At 34.2% G+C, this 20,064-nt stretch overlaps 1 protein-coding gene across 1 annotated transcript in view; it reads left to right on the forward strand.

The window, feature by feature from the left end:
• Window positions 1–20,064, forward strand: part of PFKFB4 (6-phosphofructo-2-kinase/fructose-2,6-biphosphatase 4) — a 39,463-nt gene that overhangs the window by 9,185 nt on the left and 10,214 nt on the right. The window contains exons 2-11 of the mRNA XM_015822338.1: window positions 5,043–5,107; window positions 6,226–6,322; window positions 6,710–6,776; window positions 7,820–7,894; window positions 8,819–8,875; window positions 9,773–9,894; window positions 14,264–14,471; window positions 15,306–15,452; window positions 17,796–17,900; window positions 19,592–19,721. Coding sequence (XP_015677824.1) covers window positions 5,043–5,107; window positions 6,226–6,322; window positions 6,710–6,776; window positions 7,820–7,894; window positions 8,819–8,875; window positions 9,773–9,894; window positions 14,264–14,471; window positions 15,306–15,452; window positions 17,796–17,900; window positions 19,592–19,721 — 1,073 coding nt within the window. The remainder of the gene's footprint in view (window positions 1–5,042; window positions 5,108–6,225; window positions 6,323–6,709; window positions 6,777–7,819; window positions 7,895–8,818; window positions 8,876–9,772; window positions 9,895–14,263; window positions 14,472–15,305; window positions 15,453–17,795; window positions 17,901–19,591; window positions 19,722–20,064) is intronic.

Here is a 20,064-nt window from a genome sequence, read left to right on the forward strand (position 1 = left end):
TGTAGTTTCAGTGGATGACATCAAGTTTTAATATTGTACTAGAGAAAACAGTAAATTTTCATGCATAATTTTACAAATATATCTAACTTTACATTATGTTTCAAGTTAAAGTGCCCTAATTGCTGTAATCTCGTTTCATAGGAGAATTGCTCTCCTGATGAATCATAGGCGGCATATACTGGCTGCTGGGAAGCTATAGCAGTTATTGTTCTCTATCCAGGCTTGTGAGATCGCTAATAATTTGTGTTCCTTCATTTTGTACCTCTTCCAGCAATAAAATATTCTTGTGCAGTTGTAATTACAGTTCTCTGAGCATGGTAAACAATACAATACCCTGAGTTAAGAACGCCTAAGTTATGGACAATTGCTGTAGTTATGGACGGATTGCTGTAAAGCCTATTATATTAAAAAATTGAGTTAAGTACAATGGTTTGTAGTAACAAACACACACATTTTGTGACACTCATGAAAACATTGTGTAGCTTCAGCAGTCTGCCAGCTCAAAGAAGCCTTTTAAGTTAGATAAATTTTTTTCAATTTTTTTTTTCTTATTTACCCTTTACACATGTACTTGTTCTAACTTATCTACAGATTCAACTTAAAGACAAACTTAGGGATGGGTCCCATTTGTAACCCGGGGACTGCCAGTACGTATACTAGAACATTATTGTATCAGCAGTTTCTATTTCCTTCTTAATTCCTTGCATGGACCTTGCCTTTTTTACAGCAGCTGCAGTTGGCGTAACTTTTTCATTCATTGTCTATCTGATGCCAAGATCATGTTGATATATAAATAAAGTTTAGATTCTCTCTATGTGTTCTACATTGAACAGCATTTTGAAATTAATTCACCCAGCCCTTTTTTGCATTTATCAATTTGAACTACTTGTATCATTAGCAAACATGACTATTTCACTACATAACTTTAACTCCAGATCATTTATATGCAAATTAAAAACAACCATTGGTCCAAATGCCAATCCCTAATTCAGACTACTTTACACATCTTGTGAATACGAGAATAAACCAGACATTTATTCCCCCTTCCTATTTTTCTTTATTAACTATCTCTCTGTGAGATTATTTTTTTATTATACTTTACCCAGAACCCCACGGGTTAGGATTTGTAAATTAAGATTGTGTTTTCCAAAAGAGCAAAGACATGCATTTGTGATCTTTTGACATTCCACTTCTCTGAAACAGTCAGTATTATTTATTAATAATTGAGGAATTATTAGACTCAATCAAGTTGAGCTAATGTTAATGCTGACATATTAACTTTGGAAAGTTTTTTGTTCAGCTTGATAAAAATAGATGCTTCACCTACATGTTCTCAGAAGATTTACTGAATAAAAACCTGAAAAACAAAGGTTGAATTTGTCAATAGTTCTCAACTTTCATCAGCTAAAATCAGAAGCTATTGAATATTACAAACTAGATTATTGTAACAAATACATCTAAGAACTGACATTTTTGGAGGGGAGGAAGAGAAGACAGGAGGCAGAAAATAGAAGCAGTTCATTTTGACATACTTATTCGTGGACAGTTTTGGACAAAAATAATTATAGTTTTTTATTTCATAAGGTAATGGGGAACATATAGCTTTTTTGCTTTAAAAAATAAATTCATTTAGCCTCTGTGATAGTATTCTGGGAATAGATTTATTTCCTGTAGTTTATGAGTGTTGTGTAATCTTCAATTTCTAGTTGCTCAGAATTTCATTCTTGCACAATTGCTTTGAACATTTTCTAATTGGGGATTGCCCAATAAGGCGGAATTATAGTTGTTGAATGTATTTGAACCAACCGTTAGTATGTACTCTTAATACTAAGTTTCGTAACCTACGTATGGGAATTCAATAACAATGACGTAATACTACAGATGTTTACCTTCCTATAAAATTTTTACTTATAATCGAACGTTATCCATAGTAACAATCAATTAGTAAACTTGTACCTTTAGAGTGTTGTGCTTGTGTATAAGTGGGAACGTATGTGTGTGTTTATTTACAAGAAAAAACTTCATAAGCAGCAAACATTACAAAATATTGTAATGTTGGCTTCCATCGAGGACAATTAGAATCACATTTTATTAATGGGAATACCTAAATCTTGCTTTGTAACTTGAGAAAGTTCAGAAAGAATTTCTGGGGTATCTGATATTTTGATTAAAGTATGCATCAAAATCAGGCCACATACTTATGAAATTGTGTCTTATGAAATTGATTATAAGTGGATGGGAAAGGATTAAACTTCAGTTTGCAACTTTTGGATAGTGGTGTCTTGCATACTTCAAATCATATATAAATCTTCAATAGCAGAACTGCAAAAGAAGAGCTTAAATATTAAATAGTAGGTATAATAGATGTTTATAGTTTCAAAAGGTATTTTAAACAATTAACTATTATGTTTTGTGCAGTGAACCCAAATTAAATTAAGGTTTGCTCATGCACATATATAATTAGAATTGGCTTGTAGCCATTATTCTTTATAAACAAATAAAGGCATAGTAGGATTCAAAAAGTAAGTGATTGCCACCTGCATGAACTCACTTTTGGTAGCCTAGAAAGTTTGCTTCACAGTTCTTTGATGCTTGTTATAACTTGTCTTGGAATTATAATTCTTATTCTTTTACAACATTTAACTTATTTTTCCCGTCATCCTCTTATATATGTATATATTATCTGTTATCTGTATCTCAAATAAGTGCACTTATCAGTGCCTATTTTCCAATTGTTCTGACTAGTTTTGGTCTTTCTAAATGCATGATTTTATTGCTGCTGGGAAATTACTCAAAAGACAATGTTGCCTAATGATTTCTTCACGAAGTGGTTAAATACGGCTACCGCATGTATGATGCAAAAATCAGAAAAGATACAGTTACTAAATACATCTTTTTGCTGACACCTGATGGCCATCCAGATTTTTTTAGTTCTAAGTTGACACCATTGAAATAAAGGCACAAAATGCACTTGTTGGTTTTACATTACATTATAAGTGGAAAGGGTTAATTCCTTCTGCTGGTAGACTAGCCAGTGGAATCAGGAGGAAGAACTGATTTTCTCAAAATCTGCTTCAGAGGTTTGGTGCATCATGTGAAGAGGATTCGAAGAGAAAGGAGGAAGAAGGAAATCCCACTGCATGAAATTTTCATAGCAAAGCTAACTTAATTTATAAAGAGTTTGATAAAATATTTATCAGTACTAGTTTGCTTGTGAGGGAAGGGGAAGAAGGCTCTCAATTGTTATGTAAGATGAATTTACATAATGCGAGCAGTTGTATGGTATTGTAATATGTGCTTTAGTGTTTACAGTACATATCTTTTCTTGTTTTAGATTAAATAGAAAGTCGGCCACTTAATTTTTCTCAATGACTATATTGGCTTTTGGAGGCATCGTAATAGTAGGTGGACCTGAGCCAACAAACACATAGGTCCTCTTTTTAGGGTGCATTTATTTTCTCCATCTTTTGTTGAGACCTCCTTTTTCTCTTTCCCAGGTAGCTGTTTGTCAGGGAACATATTTTGATAGAGTCTGAATGGTTGGCTAGATCAGGAACTGAATGCAGCCCCATTGCCATAGGTTGCCCATCCATAAAGTATAGAGATATTACTACATATTTTTGTAGTATTTATATATTTGAATGCTTTTCTAAAAAATGTCACAGCTTCATTAAAGATAGACCATCTAAGTCTAGTATTTTAGTGTAAGAGCTGTATCTGTTTCACATATGCGTTAGAAAAAACAAAACAGTCCCTTCTATGCCAGATAACTATTGGTAAATCATGATAGAAGTTTTAATCTTTTATTATCCGCTCTGTCCCTTTCATTTCCCTTGTCCATAAGTCATTCTAGAAATGGTGAAAATTAAAGAAAGTGAGGCCACCAAAGAAGTACAAGTAAACTTGTACAAGCAGATAATTCCTGGTTGTAATATCCTACCAGAAGCCTAAAAAAAGCAGATGTTCTGAAGTTTGGGCTAATAAAACCAGTGTTTTCCAATTTACTTTTTTCCTCTTGTTATGAACTTCAGTAAATCAGTGGGCTCAGCCATGTCTGATTTGCAGTGTTCTTAAATTTTTACATTAGTTTTTGGGGCATGGATAATATTACCCCCTTGACAAAGCAAGCATAATAATTACTAAGGTAACAAATGTGAAATGTTTATTTTTTATTTGTTGAAAAGATTTATATGGACACCTATTTTAAGCACTCTTAAGTGATTTTTACTTCTGTCATTTTTGTTGTTCAGTCACTAAGTACTATCTGACTCTCAAATTCATGTTCCTTTCTGTCATTACCACACTCTATTGTCTCTGCACTAGCATAGTTTTGTTTTGTTATATTAATGACTGTAATTGTTTATGGGAGTATTATGAAATGGTAGTTACTGTGTTCTATTTTTTTTAGTTTAAAAACAATTCTAAAATTGTAAATAACATGATTGATATTTTGAGAGATTTTTCTCGCCTGGCTTGACAACTTGAGTACATTTAACAATTGTTTGGAAATATGGCATATCTTGTCATAGCATAGAATTGAGTTATGGTTCCCACAACATGAAAAAGTTGCTCATTACTAGTCTATATTTTGAGAAAACTTACGGTAAGTATTATCTTCCAAAGACTCTTTTCCAGGTTCAATGAGTAAAAGAATAAATAGTATTTGGTAAGAAGCAAATTATATACCGCAGCTGGCTTGAGTAACTGAAAAAAAAATGATTTGAGGGGATGCTGTACTTCAGGAATAGATGAAAACTTGTTTTCAGAGTAACTATGTAAATTTATAGCAAACATTTGTGGACCTAGTAGATTTAGGGGAACTTCTAATAAAATCAGTATTGACAAAACTTACAAAGTAGTTTTACTGTTCCGAAAGGGACCTCACGACAATAAGGGTATTTTTCTACGGACGATAAAGGATTAAATCAGAAGTCTAGATACTGACTATGAGAACAAAAATTACTTATGATTGAGATGGTAAAAAAATATCATACGTACTGTTTGACAGGATGAGACTAACATTACCAACCGGAAGGTCCAAGAGGAAAAACTTACATATCAAAAAAATTGACACGCTACTTAAATTGGATTGGAGTGCCTACAAAAGGTGAGTGCTGTCACAACAGATTTAACCAAAATTTAGACAATGGTTCCCGTACATACAATATATTATGTTACTTGGCAAATATCAATCCCTTTGACTTCTAAGGGGGCCTAAATGTATACTACCTAAGTAGCTATTTTTTTTCTTTCCTTTTTTTTTGTTTAGATGTTGTTGCCTATTTTGGTTTATCTGTTTTCTTTTTAACAATACAGTGGATAGTATTAAGTAATCAGCTTAAGCGGAAACTTTTATTTTACACCAATATTTTGATGTATTTTGCAGCTTCTCCTTATATTCAGTTATATTCTATAAAAGCTAAATAATCTTATTTATTTTTATTTATTAAATTTATATGTAGCCCATTTTTCCAATAAGGTGACTCTTATGCTTATTAAATTGGTATTATAAATCATAGGTAATACTGATATAGTATCTTTTCTATCTTTAATAGTCTAATTTATCTAAACTTTAGAGTATTAGTAATCTCTAGTCCACACTGTATTGAAATAATAAATGTAATATATATTTTATAATTATACAATGAAACAATGAGTACTGTAACAGAATAAGATTTTATTGGTTAGTCACATAGTCAGCATTTTTACCAACCTATCAAGTCCTTTCCAAAGACCCAGGATAGATAGATATTGATGTTTGGTTAACCAAGGTAAAATATATTATTGGTCAAAGGTATTATTACTGTTATTTTTTATCCAAAAATGTCACTAATGTGCACAGTGCTTAACCAATTTTTAAAAAGTTGGTTCATTATGCTCAACTGCTTTCAATTAAAAGTAAGGAAAGGAAAATGGAAGCAAATAGAAAAAGAAGCTAAGATGGTTTGTTTTCAGTTCTACATACCTAGATTTAATCACAGATTTAAGTTGTGATAAGTCATTGTATGAGACAGTTAAAAGCTTCATGGGAAAAATTGGTTCTGAGAAGAATTGGAAAAGTAAAGCAATGCCCTTTAGAGCTTCCTATAACAATATTTTAGGGTATAATTATAAAGTGATCTGGCTTCAAGATTATAATGTATAATAAATTTTCTGGATGCTCGGGATGCTTCTATAACTGTAAGTTATAGGAGAAAATAAAAACTCAATTTTCCTCTTCGACAGAGTTTAATGTTGGACAGTACCGTCGAGATTTGGTAAAAACATACAAATCCTTTGAATTCTTCTTGCCCGACAATAAAGAAGCCCAGAAAATCCGAAAGTAAGTTTTTTATGTGCTACTTTCTGTTGGCATCATGTTACTGTTTTGAACTAAAGGAATGTTGATGTTAGCGATGCTGATGCTGTTGGTCGTTTTACCAAGGTGGGAAAGTAGGATAGCTGTCTCGAGAGATGCATGGCTCAGTCTTGTTTTCTTCCTATAATCATTGTTTTAATTTTACTGGCCATGCTGTAATCTGTGAACTGGCCGAAGACAGATAAGTTGCTCCAGTATTTCTGAAGCGTGCCTTTGAAGTGCTTTGGTACATGAAATGAGGCTGAGTCTTGGTTTGTGTACAGTCTTTTAATAATGCTGAATAGCCCTGTGTGTCTGTAACTGTGAAGTCTTGTCAAGGGGATAACCAGGATGTTGTCTCTTCTTTTTAAGACAGTGTGCCTTAGCAGCACTAAATGATGTTCGACGATATCTTTGTGAAGAAAATGGGCATGTGGCAGTAAGTGTTCTGTGGTGCATGGCTAAATAAATGAATACTAGAACAGTTTTTCCTAGCCTTTTGAGGTGGTGGCTCTCAAATTCCATAAGCTGCTACATAAATACTACGAGGTTGGAGGTTATGCCCAGTCTAACCCCAGTGTGATCTGGTCACTTGCTTTATTACTGGAGGAAAGTACAACATATGCTACATAGTACTAGCCTTCTGTGGATAATTTTCATATCTGTATCTGCTGACGTCAGCTTTTATAATGCAGAAGAAATTTTAAATTGTTGCATTGCTAAAGGCTTTGTAAGTCACATTTGGAAAACGAACACCTTAAAAAAAGATAGCCCTATGAAATAGCTTGAACAATATGTTATTTTATTTCTAACATGTTTCTTATTGAGTTGGGTGGTGTGAAAATCAAATAAATAGGCAAACAACATTAGGTAGAGGTTAGTATGATATGTGTGTCATATGTGTATGAATTATAGTAGAAAGAAAAGTGAACGGAACAAATATTTGTACAGGCATTTTGCTTTTGAAAATCTCAGAAATATATGGGAACAGCATGACATAAACTAGGCAGAATGTCCTATATATTTTATTTGTAGTTTTAGTGCATAATCTTCAATGCTAATTTGAGATGAAGTATTTCATGAATCTTGAGAGAATATGAGTTAATTGTGGATAATTTTTATTCTTCTGTATGTGTATCTTATAGCACATTCATACTAAATTGTGTTATGTAGAATAATAACATAGTTATATCCAACTAGGATATAGTCCTATTGAGTAGATTCATTCTGTCATTTTATTCAAGATAACACTTCAAAATATTTGTGACAACCGTGTTTGGGAGTGCCCTCTGTTAATGGGAATTAACAGCTCAGCAAATACACATTTAATTGAACTATTTGTTCTGCTTGCCATTAGTATGCCAGGCATACATATGGAAAATACAGTATGTACCTAGATACTGTGCAAAACCATACAGTCTCTCTCTGTGTGTGTGTGTGTGTGTGTGTGTATACCAATGATTCCTGTATTGTCTCGTCCAGGTTTTTGATGCTACAAATACTACAAGGGAACGTAGAGACACCATATATAGGTTTGGTGAAGAAAATGGATTTAAGGTCAGTTGAATAAAGATGCTAAAATTATTTAGTCCTGGGATGTGTAAAACGTTTGTTCTAAATATTAGACTGATTGCAAATAAACTGACTGTAACTGCAGATGAAAAGTATTGGCTATAATTCTGTAAATCCCCCCCCCCCAATTTTCTAGTAAATTATGCTCATAATAAATTATTCTGTAAGTTTAATTCTATGGTTGACAGTAACTACTAGCAATAGTTTCTGCTGCTATTTACTATGAAAGAAGATTATGTTGTGATTAGAAATGCTGACTTTTAAGACAGCAGGCAATTTTAATATTGCATGTACTGTTAATTGCCTTGTTAATTATAACTCTCATGTATTTTTGTGAGGAGATAAAGAAGAGATATAGCCATGTTCCCTTGATTTATTCCTCTAGAAAGATACAGTATATGAAATTTTCTTAAAAATAATTTATATTACATGACAATTAAAAGGATTTCATTAAAGCCATACTATCTGAATTATTTGAGAAAAAGATCAAAGGAATTTTTAACATACCACAACTACATTATAATAATTATACAAGAAGAAAGTTTGTATGATTAGGTTTGAACTAATACAGGTAGTCCTCATTTAGTGATTGCCTTGTTTAGCAACTGTTCATAGTTATGGCAGTGATGAAAAAGTAACTTTAAACCAATCCTTGCATTTATGACCATGGGTCTATTAAGCAGTGGAAAGCTTGAACTTAGATCATAAGCCCAGTTGTGGTTTTATTTAGTGACTACTTTGCTTAACAATCCAGTTGTGGTTACTAGACAAAAATTACTATTTGATTAATTGTGCAGCACTGTGTTTTGCTTTTGAGTATGTAAGTTGAAGCCTGCTTTGCATTTTTTTAGAAAGTGTAAAATAATATGTAAGGGTCCACCATCAATGTTCTTCCTGTTTGACTTGTAGACTTTTTTTGTGGAGTCAGTATGTGTTGATCCTGAGGTTATTGCTGCAAATATTGTGGTGAGTAGTAACTTCCGTTTACGTTAAAATATTTTTGCTCAGTTTACTTCCCAGAACCACTGAATCTTGTCCAGCTGTTTCACTCCCTCCCATACTAAATAGTTGAATAAATTTTTTTTTTGTAAATGTTACATATACATGTATGCATGCAGATAACATATTTCACTTCTGTATTGATTTCCCATTAAGGTTTGTTTTTAAAACTGTAGATTACATCATGCACATTTAGCTTCATATCATTTTCCTGACTGGCTGAGCTTTTCAGGTTTTCTTCCCAAGCATTCTTGCATTCCCTGAGGACTGGATTTGGGAAACTGGCTTGCAAAATACGTATTTTACCAGTGAACTCTGTCTCATTTCAGTAAAGGCAGAAAACAAACTAACCATATAATTGCAGAACAAGCCTAGAAGAAGTATGGGAATATTATTTGTCAATCACCAAGCTATAGAAATGTATTTATTTTATTTAGTGTATGGGATCTACAGAGATCATGATATACAAATTTTAGCTTAAATAAAGCATCAGCAAATATCTATCTATTGAATATCTATTTATCTACACACACACACACACACACACACACACACACACGACTATAGGACATGATATATTAAATTAAGGCTATAGAAATAAAAAAAAATGAAATCAGAAGTGTCAATCTTATGATAACAATTTACCATCCACATTATATTTTCTACTGATATTTAATTTGTACATTTTCCCTAAAGTTTTGAAGTATAAGTTTTGAAGTATAAGTATGGTTGACAGTAACTATTAGCAATAGTTAAGTATAAGTATGGTTTTCTACTCAAAAACACAAAATATAGGAAAGCATCGTATATCCAATTGACTTCTTTTATAATATTTAGAGATTTCTTTGTTCTGTGGTTTTTTAGCAAGTGAAATTAGGCAGTCCTGATTATGTTGACTGTGCTAGTGATGAAGCTGCAGAGGACTTTATGAAAAGAATTGAGTGTTACAAGAATTCATATGAGACGTTGGATGAAAATCTAGACAAGTAAGTGACCATTTCAATTTTAATTAAAAACAATAATATGGTACCTTAACGGTTAATCCATTTAACTATAACATAGGTTTTAGCGGATCACTTCCTCTCAGATGAATGATATAAATTAATGTGAGGGAGATGATATAAATACTTTTAATAAGAAAGGAAAAATCTAGAAAATGGGGTAGTAATCAGAATAAGCAGAAATGCTTTTAGGATTAGAAGATAGAGACAGAATCGTGAGATACAGCAGGTCATAGAATCAAGATCACGTGAAGTGTTAATACCACTTTACAATGCCTTGGTAAGGCCACACTTGGAATACTGCATCCAGTTTTGGTCACCAGGATGTAAAAAAGATGTTGAGACTCTAGAAAGAGTACAGAGAAGAGCAACAAAGATGATTAGGGACTGGAGGCTAAAACATGTAAGGAACGGTGGCTGGAATTGGGTATGTCTAGTTTAATGAAGAGAAGGACGAGGGGGGACATGATAGCAGTGTTCCAATATCTCAGGGGCTGCCATAAAGAAGAGGGAGTCAAGCTATTTTCCAAAGTGCCTGGAGGCAGGACAAGAAGCAACGGGTGGAAACTAATCAAGGAGAGAAGCAATCTAGAACCAAGGAGAAACTTCCTGACAGTGAGAACAATTAACCAGTGGAACAACCTGCCCCCAGAAGCGGTGAATGCTCCAACACTGGAAGTTTTTAAGAAGAGACTGGACAGCCATTTGTCCGAAATGGTATAGGGTTTCCTGCCTGAGCAGGGGGTTGGACTAGATGACCTTCAAGGCCCCTTCCAACTTTACTACTACTACTACTACTATTGTTATTATTATTATTAATAATAATAATAATAATAATAATAATAATAATAATAATAATAATAATAATAATAATAATAAAGCAGAGGGATGTGTGCTTGTCAATCCTAGGTAGCAAAATCAACAAAGAACACTATGGCCCTTTACTGTGAGAGATTTATACTCCTGACAATTTTATTACTCAATTGTTGATGCTTATGCCTTGCTTGTGATCTGGAGTGAGAAAAATGGGAAGTGAGAAAGGTTAAAAAAAAGTGAAATTCCATGGTTGCCTGAAAAAATGACTAAATGTGAAAAAGTCACAGCATTTAACATGGGTATTTTGGACATTAATCACTATAATTTAAAAATAACTCTTGGTCCGCATTCAGTCCATGACAAATGGTATTTAAGTTTTCTGATTCAGTCTGCTTTGTTCTTTTTGTCAGACATGACCATCTTTTATTTTTATTTTATTTATTACATTTATATGTCTCAAAGTGACTTTTGAGGTCAAAAATAGAACGTTATGGGGAGTTTGTGTGTTTATTTTATTTGTTGTTAATTGCGAAGTCGTGTCCGACCCATCGTGACCCCATGGACAACGTTCCTCCAGGTCTTCCTGTCCTCTACCATCTTCTGGAGTCCTTTTAAGTTCACGCCTACTGCTTCAGTGACTCCATCCAGCCACCTCATTCTCTGTCGTCCCCTTCTTCTATTGCCCTCAATCTTTCCCAGCATTAGGCCCTTCTCCAGTGAGTTCTTCCTTCTCATTAGGTGGCCAAAGTATTTGAGTTTCAACTTCAGGATCTGGCCTTCTAAAGAGCAGTCGGGGTTGATCTCTCCTAGGACTGACCGATTTGAACGCCTTGCAGTCCAAGGGACTGGCAGGAGTCTTCTCCAGGACCATAGTTCAAAGGCCTCAATTCTTTGTCGCTCAGCCTTTCTTATGGTCCAACTTTCACATCTATATATTGCAACTGGGAAAACCATGGCCTTGACTATACGCACTTTTGTTGGCAGGGTGATGTCTCTGCTTTTTAGTATGCTGTCTAGATTTGCCATAGCTTTCCTCCCCAGGAGCAAGCGTCTTTTAATTTCTTGTCTGCAGTCCCCATCTGAAGTGATCTTGGAGCCCAGGAAAATAAAATCTGTCACTACCTTTATTTTATATGACCACACATTTTAAGAAACACAACTCTGGGCAACTCACAACAGCAATAAAACCCCAAATACATTAAAAACAATTTAAAAAGCCAAAACCTTGTGCTTCAGCCGTTCCCGTTTACTGTTTTCAACAAAACCATCTCTAGGCTCTAATCTCACTGTATCCCAATGTTTAGGGGAAGACCCAGTTCTTTATGGCATTCTGAAAGACTAGGAGGGTAGGGTTGTGCCGAATACTGGGGTGGGCTGAGATTGGGTGTTCTGCAGGGAGAAGTCGCTATGGAAAAGACATACTTCCGAGGTCCTACTAGAAAGATGACAACATATCACAAATCTCAGAACATTTACTGTTTCTGATGTCATCTCTCTGGATATTTACCTTTTTATATGTAAAATATAGTAAATATTGCTAATAGATGTAGATAGAACATGTAGATAGATGTAGATAGATAACAAATATATACTCCCATAACATTGGGGATGTTATTATTGGCTTATTATTGTGTATCTTCAGAATATCTTTTTTATAAAGCTCTGGCCATTTTTTCACTGTTTAACATTAGCCATTTCAAATTGTTTAAGTGAATTCCTTTAGTTGCCTATAAAATCCTAAATGTCATAAGCTTATCTCATGGCTTCCAAGAGTTCCTTTGCACACTGTTATAGCCATAAAAAGATGAACCAGTAAATATACTCTCCTGGAGCCCTGTTTGGGATTGCTTGCTATACTGTATGGTTTGTGGTGGTAAAATTAATGTTTTTGTTCTGTTTTATAATAAACTGATTTTTTATTTATAACATACTTTTTTACTCTGGCAAGCAGTTAAACTATCTAATACAATTGTTAAATTGTAATAACACAATTTAAAAGAAAACATAAAAACAATGCAGATTCAAAGTAGCAACAAAAACTCAGGATGTGTTTTCATCAACAGCACTCAGTTGTGGACATTTCCTTGTATGGACTTGATCTGTTAAATCCCAGACACAGATTTACCATGACACTGAGAAGTCAGCTCTTGTCACTGCATTGTGACAAGGTTTGCAAATAATCTCATACAATTTTTTAGGAAGTCTTCCCACATACTCCTAAATTATTTTGTGATTCTGGCCAGTAAACCTGGTTGGTTTATAAAAGTACTTGACTATATGTATTGCTTACTGGCTACAGTCAACCAGATAAAACACATAGGAAAACATGAACTGTACTAGTTATGAAAATAGTGTTTATTTATACTAATGAATGAGAAAAGAAATGCAGTAACGTGGCTTGAGCAACAAATAATGTTAATATATTAATTTCATGCTGTTGCTAGCATAATTGAAAAAGAATCTCGGAACTGAAATTTAGAGCATCAGCGAATGAGATCCCTAATTAATGATTCAGAAAAAAATATCTGTCAGAGAAAATAGCTTGAAATATCTGTTTACAGAGATAAATCATCCCAACGAACACATTAAAAAAAATAAGCTAAACATAATTCACACCCACGGTTCCAGGAAATCTTGGCCTCTTTGCAGGGTGATTCTTTTTAATGCATGCTTCATTTCTAGGTAAACAAGGAATTTGTTAAAATAGAAAGTGACAGCCGCAAGCTATATGGATTGATAAATTCTATATAGTATGGATAATTTGGTTGATTTGGAATTCTCTCTTCAGATCTTAGTTAATTGAAGATATGGTAAAACACCATATTACTTATACACAGTTAGCTCTTTTTACTAACTTTCCAGGGATATTCCATAGTGTAAAAAGAATTTAAATAAATATATTGCATATTAGCAAACATCCTGTTACTCAAAGTTGTTTGGAACTACATATAGTCTTCAGGTTATGGTGGCAGTCAGGACTGGACTTCCCATCTCTAAATGATGGGGTTGTAAAGCACAACATCATGTGACTGAGCTTAATAGCAGTGTTAATCCTGGTTGCTGTCGTAAGCCCAGGGCCACTCCGGTCATTAGGTGGAAAGAGGCAAGAGTCCCAGGCAAACAGGTCAGCAAGTGAGAGAAAAATTGGAGAGGGTGAGTACCCTAGGTGGTTGCTATAGAATACAAGCTGGTGCTGCAGGCAGGAGAGTAGGTGGCACAGGCAGGCACTAGGGAATGTGGGAAGGTGCCAGGGGCAGGACGGAGTGGCTGTAAATAAAGGCTGGCCCAAATTTTGATCATCCGACTGGGGAGGGCGCAAATGCGATGGCCAAAACTTCAAGGACTGGTTGTAAGTCCATTTTTTCAGTGACATTGTAACTTTGAATGGTCACTGAACAGTGGACATAATCAGAGGACTATCTGTACCTTTCCCTAAATGTAGATAAGTAAAATGTATTCCTAGGTTCTGTGGCTGATAAATAAAGCATTAGGCTAAATAGGACAATAATACAATTAATTATTTCTCCTATTGCTACAGGGATCTTTCTTATATTAAAATCATGGATGTTGGAAGGAGTTATCTTGTAAATCATGTAATGGATCATATCCAGAGTCGGATTGTTTACTACCTCATGAATATCCATGTAACTCCTCGTTCCATCTACCTCTGTCGACATGGTGAAAGTGAACTAAATCTAAAGGGAAGAATAGGAGGAGACACGGGCTTGTCCCATAGAGGAAAAGAGGTAGTTATGTTCGGTCTACTCTAGCTCTGTATTTTATTCCATTTAAAATTTATTTTAAAATTTAAGTAATGTTTATAAATGTGTATCATTTTGCATTTGTTTGTATCCTGAGATTTAAGGAGAGATTTGGGTCCAGACAACCAAGGCTATGGAACATTCTGCATTTTGCTTTTGAATGATAAACCAGTTTTTCGTTCCGGAAAATGAATGAGATCACAAAGAAATGAATAGGGTCAGAACAAAAACTGCATTGGATTAATTTAAATAAAATGTTAAATTAACTGCACATTTACATGACATATTTATTAATTTCCCCACCAGGGACATGTTAAAAATTACAAGTTGATGGCAACTTTTGTGGGGCTGTGGGGCTATCCCTAGGTGTTCAGGCTTACAAAATGGATAGGAAATTTTGGGAATTGAAGTCTACGCATCTTAACGTTGCTACATTGAGAGACAGTGAAATCAGAAGATTCTTAAAAACTGTGAAATATTTCAAGAAAAACGGCAGTAAGATAAAAGAATGTGGGGATCTCACAGGCCTCCATTTATTTTTACTATTTAAAAAACATAAATCAGCCTGAAGAAATGTTCAGGAGGTTATACTTCTATAAGTGGAAGTTCGCAACACTCATGCAACATTTTATTACACCAAAATTGGAGCGCCCTCTCATTTTAGTAAATGAATATTGTGATTCTTAAGTGCAAGTCAAATTGCTTTGTTGAAGGACTAGATGAGCCTTTGAAAGATCTCATTCAAGATTTATTACCTTTTGACACTGAATCTGAGTAGGTATAATATTATAATGTGTTTTTTTAAATGATCTTTTCCAGTTTGCCAAGAGTTTGGGCCAGTTCATTAATGATCAAAACATCAAGGATCTGAAAGTCTGGACAAGTCAGATGAAGAGGACCATCCAGACTGCCGAGGCTCTGAGAGTGCCTTATGAGCAGTGGAAAGTTTTAAATGAGATTGATGCGGTAGGATGCTATTCTGTTATATGCATAACCATCAGTGCTTGTGGTTTTTTTTGATGAAGAAGATGATGATGATCTCCTGCAGCTTCCTGAAGTTTTGTGCCTATCAGACAAGTCTTCAGGGCTTTTTTCAAATGTATTAGATTGTACTGTACCTGTTGCCTCTCTTGCCATAAAACTATGATGTTAATTATCACATTATGCTTTTAAAAAAGGTAAATGTTTCAGCATTAAATTTTTTCAGAAAGACCTTGATCAGGGGAAGAACGACGTCTTAATGAAGGCAACAAAGACTTGGCTACAGTCCGTCATTTGATAAAAATAAAAAATGTTGATAGGGATTAAACTTCCCTACGAAATTTCGATTCAACGTTTAGTTTCAAACAAAATTAGTAACACACTTTTATTTTACGATCAACAAGACGGGACTAATTTTATCGATTGATAGATTAAATTTATTTGCCGCCCATCTAGTAGTGGATGAGTTTTCAACCTAACAGTGACATAACAGTTTTTTTTAAAAAAACTTCTCATTTCAAATAATTCATTTTGAATGATAAATTGTTTTATTTATGCCGTTTGTAATGTGATTAGATTTAAAAATAATTTTATTTGTTGAAATTGGCAGAAATGTGGGTTAAAATTCAGTAAATTAATTGAAATAAACTCATTAAGAATTTTGAATTGAGTTTTGAAAAACATTAGTGCTAAAGCATCTGACAATAGCTACTGGTTTTTTTCTGATGGTATTTGAAAAAATAAGCAGATTTGACCAATTAGATTAAGCTAAGAGAAGCGACTGTGTTGTTTCCATTTTCAGGTTTGGAGAGGGGAAGTAAAGCCCCCCCCCCAAGATTTGCTCAGCTCCCAACAAGAAGTTAAAGGCAGATATTTTTTTAACCAGAAGGTGTTTGGAATGTTTGCTCTTACGCAGGGTTTTGTTTAGTTTGGTATTGTTATTTTTATTATTATATATTTGGTTTAATTTTATTGTAAACCGCTAAGACTTTGGTTTGGATTATGGCAAGGTATCAATTTGTTTAGATAACTAGATAAATATTTCCATGAATTGAATTTCCATTTATGCAACTTAACTTCAGAATTCATAATGAGGAAGATGATAACACAAGCCAATTTACATAGGTTATCTCTCACCAAACATTAAAACATAAGATATACCGTATATACTTGAGTATAAGCCGAGTTTTTCAGCCCATTTTTGGGGCTGAAAAATGCCCCCCTCGGCTTATACTCGAGTCAGCGGCGNTTTAAAAAAGTCTTTCTGGAACTAGTCCCCTTCTTGCTGCAGAATTACTTCCGTTGTTTCTGAACCGATGTCAGGCAGTAAACTATTTTTATTTTTTACAACTATCCCTAATTTGAAGGGATGCTTTAAAGCTAAGTTGCAAATCAAAGTTTGTTTTAATCATTGTGTGAAAATAAAATGCTAGTTGTTCTGCCCTGATGTTTTATCAATTGATTGATAGATTGAATTTATTTGCCGCCCATCCTAGTAGTGGATGAGTTTTCAACCTGACAGTGACATAACAGTTTTTTAAAAAAATTCTCATTTCAAATAGTTCATTTTGAATGATAAATTGTTTTATTTATGCCGTTTGTAATGTGATTAGATTTAAAAATAATTTTATTTGTTGAAATTGGCAGAAATGTGGGTTAAAATTCAGTAAATTAATTGAAATAAACTCATTAAGAATTTTGAATTGAGTTTTGAAAAACATTAGTGCTAAAGCACCTGACACTAGCTACTGGTTTTTTTCTGATGGTATTTGAAAAAATAAGCAGATTTGACCAATTAGATCAAGCTGGGAGAAGCGGCTGTGTTGTTTCCATTTTCAGGTTTGGAGAGGGGGAGTAAAGCCCCCCCCCCAGATTTGCTCAGCTCCAACAAGAAGTTAAAGGCAGATATTTTTTTATCAGAAGGTGTTTGGAATGTTTGCTCTTAAGCAGGGTTTTGTTTAGTTTGGTATTGTTATTTTTATTATTATATATTTTGCTTTAATTTTATTGTAAACCGCTAAGACTTTGGTTTGGATTATGGCAAGGTATCAATTTGTTTAGATAAGTAGATAAATATTTCCATGAATTGAATTTCCATTTATGCAAATTAACTTCAGAATTCATTATGAGGAAGATGATAACACAAGTCAATTTACATAGGTTATCTCTCACCAAACATTAAAACATAAGATATAATTAGAAGCTGAAAGAATAGGCTTCCAGTGAACTCATGACAAAAGTGGCATTTCAGTTCAGAATCTTTGTGAGCGCAGCCCAGTTTTCTCATCATTGATCTTCGTGAACTCTTAATTTTCTTTGTTTTCATAGGGAGTCTGTGAAGAAATGACATACGAAGAAATTCAGGAAAATTATCCATTAGAATTTGCTTTGAGAGACCAGGACAAATACAGATACAGATATCCCAAGGGCGAGGTTTGTTAAATTTTACTTCTTGCAAGCTTGAAGATGCAAAAGTCTTTTTGTAAGTGTTTCAAAAGAGAAATGTTTTGAAATAAAGGGAGTTTATTGCCTCTTTCTCATGAGGAAGCTTTTCTGCAACTTCTTTGTGTTGTTGCTAAAGTAGAAACCAATTTCTCGTTTATGTAGGAAACGATAACAGCAACAGCATTTTGTAACCTAAAAAGCTATCCTACACAGAGTTTAAATTTTAAGTAGGGCTGAAAGGTTTCTTAACCTAACCTGTTTTGCAAAAGGAGGGAATAAATCTGTTTCCATTTTGGTTTTTTGGTTCAGTGGTTTTGATGAGGGGTAATGCTGGCCATCCTGCAGCAACACACCCAGGGTCCTCCGAGGGAACATGCATCAGCGTTTTCAAGTGCTTTCTCTAAGTAGAGCAACAAATTTTAAAACCACATGTTTGAGGCTTAGTTAATTGCTTGTTAGCCTGCCCTTTTACAGGCTGCCATTAAAAGCCAAGCATTAATCAAAAGCACCGATAAAAGCAGCTGCTAACAGTATTTGTTAAAAGTGCAACATGCCTTAAATCCATGTATCATGTGTTGGCTGAGTGATCATAATGTTCAAAACACTGCAGGAATACAGATGGCATAGAGGCAGTGAGGTTATAATGGAGGTTATGTAAGATGGAAACATTTTTGGAACTGTTTGCTGATTGTAGAGAGAAAGGATGTGTGTTTTTCAGTCAATAGCTGTACATCTTCTTAATGATTACCGCTGGGTTAACTTTGACTGTATACTGTTCACGTGTTCCTTAGCAAAGCAAAAATTTATGTTTTGGTAAAGCATCAGGCTGTTTGCTGCCCTCCGCTTTATCAGTTGATCTGCTTACAGTAGTGTTCTCAAACTTCTTTTGTTCAATGTTTGTGGGTACGAAAAATACAGTTTCTTAAAAATTCATTTCGGTAGCAGAATTCCAGTTTTAGAAAACTGTCAGCAAGAACACGTTTCATTATTTGTACACGAAAACAAGGTAGATGCTAGCTGTGTCAATTACCCAACTATTTACAAAGCTTCTGACACAGGGAAAAATAAATATTAAAGAATAAACATTGAAACAGACAAAGAATAAAGTGAAAGAATCAGTCTGTAATCTTCTGCAGCTCATATTCTGTGGTATGGAAACCATCAGATACAGAAAAACAGGCACAGATTGCTTAGGAAAGAATGGACGCAGAGAGGAAGAATGGATTTTGAAAATCATCTCATGTAAGCCAGTATTTACTTGGCAGTTGCCATTAATCTACCACTTGGATTTTAAGCACAGGACAATGATTAAAAGTTACAAAGAAGAAATATCTCTGTAGGCTTGGATCCAGGCAGAGCATAAACCTCTCTAATATATATCAGTGCAGCCTAAAGTAAAGATGCAGCTGCTTTAAGAGTTGCATTGATTTTAATGAGTGGTTTCCTAAAAGCATCTGTATTTTTTTTCAGATTCACATGAAAGTTTTTTAAAAGATAGGCTGCTTGCTGAATAGCACATCTTATGTGAGATCAGAAGCATTTATAAATTATTATTTTAAAGAGTACACAGGTGGTACTATTTAACCCACCTTAGAGCAAATCAACTTTATAATAAAACTATTATAATTTATACATATATCCATATTATTGTGATTTTTTTTTTGCTATTGTTTTTCCAGTCCTATGAAGATCTTGTTCAGAGGTTAGAGCCAGTAATTATGGAGCTGGAAAGGCAGGAAAACGTGCTTGTAATCTGTCACCAAGCTGTTATGCGTTGTTTGCTTGCTTACTTTTTGGATAAGCCTGCAGGTAGGTACCTTACAAATGGCCACAGAAAACCTCAAGTTAGTCAGTAGTAACTTTCATTTTGATACCAGATAATTGCAGTCAAGCGGTACATATCCTAAATAAAGACACCAATGCATCACTAGTTCTCAACCTGTGGTCCATGGACCCTTGGGGGGGAAGCATGATGTCATTACGGGGGTCTGCGAAGGCTTGAAGAAATGTTATGATTTAAATCTTAAGTTAAGTCTTGGTGGTCCGTGGTCATGGTCTGTGGCCACAAAAGGTATTTAAAGGGTATCCATAGAGAAAAGGTTGAAAACCCACTGTTTAGGTAGATTAAAATATGTTTATTTGTTCAGTGATT

This window comes from Protobothrops mucrosquamatus, unplaced genomic scaffold, assembly GCF_001527695.2.
Source record: "Protobothrops mucrosquamatus isolate PMUCROS unplaced genomic scaffold, P.Mucros_1.0 scaffold1526, whole genome shotgun sequence".
NCBI lineage: Eukaryota > Metazoa > Chordata > Lepidosauria > Squamata > Viperidae > Protobothrops > Protobothrops mucrosquamatus.